We start from the raw sequence: 8,620 nt of genomic DNA, 5'->3' as shown, positions 1-8,620 counted from the left end.
GCAGTAACACAGCTCTCCGCCAACCAATGAGCCTCTCAGCCGCGCGCTTATATAACATAGGTGTTTAATGTGTTGGGAAAAAAATATTACGCAGACTATGATACTTTTTTTGTTCATTTGTTAATATATTTTCTCGGGCTGTGGCTGAATAAAGTGCCCGTTGTGACAGTTACAGGTTCCAATAGCCTATTGCCGATCATTTCCTGTGAAATATTAATATTTAAATAACTCAGCCGCATGTGCACGAGTTTAATTTGGGGACTGTACTGTATTTATCAGAGAAGGGGAGTTGCTGGGATGTGCCTTCCATCCATATTACACAGTTGGCTAAGATAAATGGTATGATTTTGGACATTTTTTTTTTAAAAAAGAAAGCATGCCTTTTAAACCCATATATATGTATATATATGTGTGTGTGTGTGTGTGTATATATATATATATATATATATATATATATATATATATATATTACGGAAAAGAAATAGGTAATATAATATATATATAAATAAATAATATTATGTAATTTCATTTTCAGTACAATCAGCAAGGTATACAAATACATAGGGGTAAATAAAGGGTAAATGTAGGGGTAATATGTTTAAAATTAAGCAGAGAATGTGGTTCAGCAAAAAAAAATGCAGGACTATTGTTTGTAATGTACAAGTAGTATTCACATGATATGTTTTTGCTGCTTACTTTTTCCACCACTGAAGCTTAGGTGTGATGGGATATCCACACCAATGGCGAGAAAAATCTAAAATGAGTAGTTTAAGAAAAATATTACATTTTTAAAAAAATAATCATACACCCTTTTAAGAGGACTGAACACTTTTTTTTCAAACTGCATCCCAAAAAAAAAAAAAAAAGAAAAACTTTTAAGTAGGTTGCCTTCCTACAGTATCCCAATCAGTGAAGTCACGGCAGGCATTTCTCAAAGGCTGCTGAAGGCAAAACACCCGCTGTGTCATCACTGATTGTGACCTGGCTTAAGGCCTACAGCATCTTTACACTTTGAATCCATAGACAGCATCAGGATTGAACACTTTTTTCTTTTAATATTCACTGCCCTCTCCTGGTGTTCTTTCAGGTCACAAATTGTCCTTTTTTTATTTCTATCGTAGAGCATGTACACTCATATTTGACATCAACCTCACAGTAAACATAAACCAGTCTGCTTTAGTCTGTCACTTAATAACAAAGCTGACCCTAATCTGTTTTTAATGAGTACAGGGAGGCACATGAGAGACATATTTAAATTTGAAGTATTTGTATTCTTTGATATTAAAATCTGAAATATCTGGATATGCAGTTTTAAATTCTGAATTTGATTTTGTTTTTCTTTTAGTGTTCACAAATCCAGATCCAAACATTTAAGTTTTATAATTTCAAAAAAATAAAATAAAATAAAATCCGGTTGCTCAGATTTAAGTCTAAAAACTTCAAGTCCAGAAATTTCAAATATTTTGACCTTCTTTTCTGTCGTTTTTTTTGTGTGTGTGTGTATGTGTGTGTGTTTTGTTTGTAATTCTCAAATTCAAATTTCTGGATCTGAAATAGCAAATTAAGAAATGTCATATTTTGATTTCAAAGAGGTGAATTACCAAAAAGAAAATTAATTCAGGTACATGGTTTTAAAAATAGAATATTTCAATTTTTTTAATTCCGTGGTGTTAAAATTTCAATATTAAGTATTCAGGTGTTATTAGGTCTCAAATACTAATGTCTCTTATTTGTTTTCACAGACACATCACCGGAAGATGAGAGGTATGTCTCAAACTTAATATGCAGGATATTTGTTTGAATTTCCTCATTTGTGTGTGAGCGTAAAAGGAATATACTCTGACAAAACAAGAAGTGTATTAATGTCATTTTGAATTCACACAATATAAAACATCTACTGTACATCCACACCAATATCTCCAACTTCTAGGTGTTTGATTTCCATTCTCTGTGGCGCACTGCTGATGTCTGCATCTGTACCTCTCTCACTCATTTCATGCTGCATCAAAGGATTCAGTAGTAACCTGCTCAGAAAAATATCACAAGATATTTGTCACTGAGGGAAAAATGGGCTCGTGTCCCATTAATGAAATCCAAATACAATGAAACACACCAGGTTTTAGTCACAGTTATGGATGAGCTCCATCAGTGGTGCTTAAGAACATCGGCCCACGCATCACACTTGAGGATAATGTGAGCATGCACACACACACACACAGAAATCAGTGTGGGGGCAGGCAAACATCGGCAGGAGTCAGGAGTGAATGCAGTGGGCAGACAACTATTGATTGACTTGCGAATCTCACAAAGCATTTATTCTACTCTGCGAGTAGCGTCACACACCTAATTTGTTAATACTGCAAGGAGCCAGGGCTCTCTGAGACTGGTTTATACTGGCGGCATTGTGGTTAGATATAGTTTAGGTGACCTTAATATCACAAGTTTAAACTCCTTGACTTTTGTGCAAAACACAAAACCTGCAAACTGCTCAGAGTGTGTTGGTCATTAATGCTGTTAAACTGTAATCCCACTAATTGTGAAATGTATACAAGCACCATAAAGGTCAATAGCAGAGGTATTTTCAAAGTTTGTTAATTCCTCCTTCAAAAATAATAGTGTATTTTTGTATGGCAGTATGTTGGTGATAGAGTTGTTCAAATCAGAGTCCCACATATTTTCATGGACAAAATTAATAAACTTTTTCATGGCTTTTCAAGGACCCAAAGTAGTTTTTTTCTTGCCAAACTTTTAGAATATATCAGATTGACACTCTATTTAAACATAATTTTAGCTAGTTGGCACACATAAAGTGAGACTGAGCACTGGGGGGGAAATGATGAATGTACATGATGGTAAAAAAAAATGTCACACATTGATGTACATTAAAACCACATTATGTTGAGTCGTCAGTCACAGAAAATACATTTATCCTCATGTAAGATTATAAGGATGATTATTCACAGCAAAATTCCATTACTTTTCAAAACAATCAATGATTTTTATTAACTCCATAACTTTTTCAGGCATGGAAAATGTGACTGTGAAAACTTTTCCTGGTTTTTCATGAGTGTGGGAACTTGTCAAATGCTTTACAACTACGTGTTTACAATAATATTGTGACAGAGCTTTTAGGTAAAAATCACACAACAAAATCACACTAGAAATGCTCTTTATTCAGCCCCAAATCCCAAACACACAAACTGTGAATTACAACAAACCAGCAAAAATCAAGAAAATATACAAACTAGTCTTTTCTTCCCAGCACAGTCACATTTTGTGCATCTCTGACAGAAAAATCACATTGTATAAAAGTAGGTCTTGATTCAAAAGGAAAAACATGTCTGGCTTGATTCTGTAGGAATGTAATATAACTGTATCAAAATATGCATGAAAATAACAGAACGTCATGACGAAGTAATCCTCCTCTAGTATCCTCCATTATCATACAACAGGATCTGACAATAAAACTGTGCAACATTAGTTTACATTCTCATAATTACAGAAAAATACACTGTAGAACAGGAACACAATGACGCTTATTTTATATATCCATCCACTGAGAGAAAACAATTTTAACATTGCAGAGGACAAAGTCTTTAAGTTTGAACGGGCTCCCCAAAACTTTCAGTGTGTCAGTGGCATTCACATAATATTGTAAACAAGCTAATAGCATGTCATAAATGTGCAACAACAACATTTCTACAGTAGTCTAAAACAGAAAAATAAAAATCAAGGGTTCAATAAGGGCATTTGCATTTTTGGCATTCGCATTTTGGGCATTATCCGCTATAGTTTTCTGCATTAAATCACTTCGCTTGTTTGTTTTGGAGAAGGAGAGGCCGCTGCAGATAATTCTGTTCACGTTTAAAACCTTGTGAACATCTGGATCTTAAGTAATCAAAGAAATTATGTGAGCAGACATTAGCAGGTGCGTGGCTAACAGCCTGTCTCATACACAATGAAGAAAAACAATGACTTTTTTAAACGCGGAGCTGTTTTTTTCAGTGTTTTTACTGGTTTTAGTCACCTGGTCTGTTTGTTTTGGAAAGGAAGAGACCTCTGTGGATAATTCGGATCTCGGTAAAAACTGCCTGAGTGATGAATACTAAAGGAAATTCTGACCAATAGTTTAAGCTGGGTGCAATTTGCAATCCTCACAACTAGATGTCACTAAATCCTCCTAAATCTCACACACTTGGACCTTTACAGAAGCAACAAACTCAGTGTGTTTGAGGTACAGAGGTAATGATGAGAGGGGCAGAGTTTGCTCCATCCATATAAAATTCAAGGTAGAAGTATGGATAGATTTTCTCTGTAAAGTGGCAGCCAGTGAAAGAATACATATGTGCTTTAGAATTCACATCATAGAAAGAAACTATTCCCTCATTGTAGTCCACAAAGATGCCCACCTTCTCAAGCTCTTCCTTGAATGTGATTTGTTCTCTTGGTGTTGCGTATGCACAGTATATACCCTCATCAAGCCCAATGGCCCAGTAACCATTTTCAACTGACAAAGCTGTGTCCTGTTTTCTCTTAACAGACTCTCTGACCACTCCAAGAAACCACTCAATCTTTCCTTTCACTTGAACTTCATAGTAAAACTTCCCTGTTCTGAAGCCCTCCTTTGCCAAAACTTCTGGACAAATTTCAAATCTCTTTGGATTGTCGGGAAGATGCTGCACTGTGCCTGCACAGACCACGCGTTTTCCATTTTGGCTTATGACAAGTGAGTAATTTGCTGTTTCAGGGTCAAAAGTCAAGTCCACTGCATGTTCTCTCATTCTCTTCATTTTAATCTCAGGAAACTTCTCCATTATTTCATCAACTTTTTCTTTCAGCGGACTCACAGCACCTCTCACTGCCTCAAAAGACAGATCGCTGTGAACGCTAACGTTGGTCCAGTCTTTGTTTAAAGGAGAGCACAGCGTCGGGAAGCTCTGGAGGAAATGATGGTGATCCTCAGACTCCGACAGCTGCTTCAGCTGGCTGCTTCTGCTCTCCAGCTCAGCGACCTCTATCCTCAGTTCTGTAAGTAGACCTTCGGCCTTTTGCTCTGTTGCTCTATGCCTCTCCTCGATCACCGCGATGAGCTCGGCCTGGCATCTCTGGATGGAGCTGATCAGGTCAGTGAAGACCTGCACACTGGCTTCTTTCTCCTCCTCAGCTTCTCTCTGGCTGATGTCAAGTGAGTTTTCAATCTCAGTTATCTTCTCAGACCGTGACTGTATCATCTTTTGGATATTTGCCATCGTCTCATCTGTTTTGGCCATCACTGCTTCATATTCTTCCTCAAGCGGGATGACATTGTGACTCTTGTGATCAGTTTTGAAGCACAAGACACAAATACAGGCCTGGTCAGTCCTGCAGTACAGTTCTGTTAACTTGTTGTGGTTCCTGCACATTCTGTCCTCAAGATTATTCACAGGGTCTGTTAATGTGTGGCTCTTAAAAGAAGCAACTCTGTGATGTGGCTCGAGGTGCACCTCACAGAAAGATGCTAGACACGTCAGACAGGATTTAACAGCTTTTTTTTCCTGTAAATTCTGACAGATATCACAAAGAACGTCTGTTGTTACAGGAAGTGGTGGATCTGGAGTTGAAGCTTTACCTTGAGTTAACATCTTAAACTCAGCAACTAACTCAAACACGACAGTGTTTACTTTCAGTTCAGGTTTTGGAGAAAATGTAGTTTTGCATAATGGACACTGGTAAATGTCCCTGCTGTCCCAGTAGTGATGGATACACAAACTGCAGAAGTTGTGTCCACATGGTGTTGAGACTGGCTCAGTGAAAACGTCCAGACAGACCGAACAAAGGAACTTCTCCTCTGACAGCAGACTGCTGCAGGTTGCCATATCTGGTGAAACGAATAATTTAAAAAAAAAATGCATTTACAACTCATACATTCAACTGAATCATCTGTATATATTAGCTTTAAAATATATCAAATCTTCGACAAGAAACATAAATGGAGCGGCTGAACTATATTATCTTTCTTACCTGTAAAATAGCACGTTTTTAAGGTTGCTGCGCCGAAATATCGAAGCAAACTCCACTTTCAAAACATGTCCTTAAGTTCCCTCATTTAGTTTCGTTTCTGCATGTTGACGTCAGGAAAGCGAAAGAAAAGCCCGCCTTACTCTACCTCTGATTGGCTCATTCTGACAATGAACACCAACTCTAACCAATCCGAGCAAAGAAGATAATGAGTGCCAGCCAATCAGAGAGAGAGAAGGGCGGGTCGTTTCTTCGCTAGCGGCTGTGGGATTTGCCAATATGCCCCACACTTCCTGGTAACATTTAACTCTTTCGACTCCATCCACATCACTATAGTATTAATTTGTAAAGTTAAAAAAACTCGTACCATTTTTTATTGCCAAAATATTACTAATAATATTTAATTTATCTTGTGGCTGATTTGCTCATTTTGCTCATTGCTAATTTGGAACTGAAATTTGACTTGGCAATCTCTAAAGATATAATTCATCTACATAGAAGTATTAACCCTTTAGGAACTGTTTGGTGCATTTTACACACTTTGCATTCTTCATTTTTGAGAATTTTGGCTGTGCATACAGCACATTGCATACATTTTGACAAGAGTGTGTATTTTTGTTTCATCCTGTAATTTCCAGCTCAGCTCCTACAATAAGTCTAAAATACATTGTGTAAACAAAGTTGTTACATTCATACTGTGCCACTGAAACTCATTCAAACTGCAATTTTTGATCCCACAGCCCTCAAAGCATAAAACATAAATGGTATTATTTTGGGGTGTCATTCTGGGCTTTTTCCTTGACATTTGTATATTTAGCTTTAATTTATTTCATCTTCAACAAAAAAACAAAGCATAGAGTTTAACTATATCTCTTTCTTATCTGAAAAGTAGCAAGTTTTAGCAAAAGCATGCAAAATATCAAAGCAAACCCCCCTTTAAAGACGTGTCCATCAGTCTCCCCATGAAGTCCCCTCTCCAGCATGTTGGTGTCAACCGGTCAGGACTCCTCCCCTGCCAGGCACTTCTGGTCCAATTTAACTCTTTTGACTTCATTCACAAGCACAAGTTTCCATTGCTTTTGGTGTTTGTCTTATATTATGGCAATTTCCTGCTTCACTTCTATAAAAGGGTTTTGGTTCATGTCCAAGAGATTCTCTGGTCTAAGATTAATGCACCGTCTTTTCCAAACCCAGCACACAACAACACGGTCTGAAAGTTCTCTATTTCTTGATAAGATTCTTTGATATCTCTTTTTACATTTTGTATCATCCACCTGAAGCGTGCCGTAGATACCACCGCCTTTGTCATTGCTTTATAATTGCAAACTACAGCTGTGCTTTCTTAGGGGAGGCCAGTCTGTATTGTGGCCTCCAGGTGAGTCTGACCACAAGAGGTCAGGCACAACAAGCAGGAGAGGAGTGGCTCAAACTTTGCTCCATTGCACTTTTACAGGGAACTCCTGGGAGCTGAACCTGGGTCTCATAAAGCTACTCATTTAACTATGCTAACAAATCATATAAACTGCTTTAAAACAGTGCTGCTCTGAATGCAGAAAATATCCTTAATTTCTCAGTATCTTCAGAAAAATAGTACATTTAAAACATCCTGAGATTGAGAATAGTATTTCCCAATTATTCCAATCGACGGATGTTTTTGAAAAAATCCTTGGAAATATGTCAGTTGGAATGGTTAGGGGATCTGAACAGAAAAAAAAATATAGCAAGACATTTATTGCATTTTATATACTTTTTCACACATTCATCAATTCTCATTTTTTTCTGTGCAAAATTTCCCCACAGGACAAACACTCAGCTGTGTACCTAACGAGACAGGCGCAATTCCATGAAACTGATGTTAAAACTTGGCAAACATAAAGTGAAATTGAAATGAATGGATGCATGACCCTGCTGTATTGTGCACGTCTTTTTTGTCTCTATTTTTACACACAGACCTCTTTTTCTCTTTGTCACTCACACACACACCAGTGTACGTTATGTTTGCTTTCTCCTTGTTTGTGTTTGACGTGCATGCTCAGTCATGCTCTGCTCCTAACCCCCTGTGGGAGAAAGCATTACAGGGCTTAGCGGGACACTAACTAACTGCAGCAGAATGAGAGTGGACACAGAGGCACTGGCTGGGCATAGAAATGAGCTGGCTTTTGGGAAAACCACATTTCTGTTTGTTCTACCATGTGTCACCTATGCAAATATGAAGAAATGGAAGCGGACAGGCTCCAAATCCCTATCCGCAGAATGATGATATTGTGTTTCATGTTCTGGTTGGATGATGCATACTAGGAAAACTTGACCTAATGAATGACATCGTTTGCTCAGTAATGTTGTTTTGGTAGACTGATTGTTGCCAGTCCAGGTAGCCATTGCAGAGTTCCTTCCCCTGCAGCCACCATCTACTCCTAATAGCTTCCAAGCTTATTGAATTACTGAGGTGGAAAAAGGGGCAAATGCATAGTGACGAGTCTGTTTTGGTTCAAGAGGAAATCTCTTGCTGTGATAAGTGGACAGGGACCTTTCAGCTACTTTGTTTAAATGATATTATTGACTTTAATGTCACGAAAATACAATCAGGAGTTAATTTTTTCAAAGAGTTTCTCCTCGCTTTTCT

General features: G+C 37.7%; 1 protein-coding gene across 1 annotated transcript; it reads right to left on the bottom strand.

Moving 5' to 3' along the window:
• Positions 1-3,152: 3,152 nt before the first annotated feature.
• LOC121961368 (zinc finger protein RFP-like) lies at positions 3,153-6,131 on the bottom strand. The gene is made up of 2 exons (XM_042511325.2): positions 6,001-6,131; positions 3,153-5,857 (listed from the first exon to the last, which is right to left on the bottom strand). Exon 2 carries the CDS (start codon positions 5,853-5,855, stop codon positions 4,221-4,223), a length of 1,635 nt encoding a protein of 544 aa, XP_042367259.2. The 5' UTR covers positions 5,856-5,857; positions 6,001-6,131; the 3' UTR covers positions 3,153-4,220.
• Positions 6,132-8,620: the final 2,489 nt, after the last annotated feature.

This window comes from Plectropomus leopardus, chromosome 22 (genome assembly GCF_026936395.1).
Source record: "Plectropomus leopardus strain MGB_pleo_1.0 chromosome 22, ASM2693639v1, whole genome shotgun sequence".
In the NCBI taxonomy this organism is placed as follows: Eukaryota; Metazoa; Chordata; class Actinopteri; order Perciformes; family Serranidae; genus Plectropomus; species Plectropomus leopardus.
This window is presented reverse-complemented; position numbering and strand designations above follow the sequence as displayed.

What these genes read in the sequence shown, in the direction of transcription:
- LOC121961368 (XM_042511325.2), bottom strand. Translation starts at nt 5,855, where the DNA reads ATGGCAACCTGCAGCAGTCTGCTGTCAGAGGAGAAGTTCCTTTGTTCG.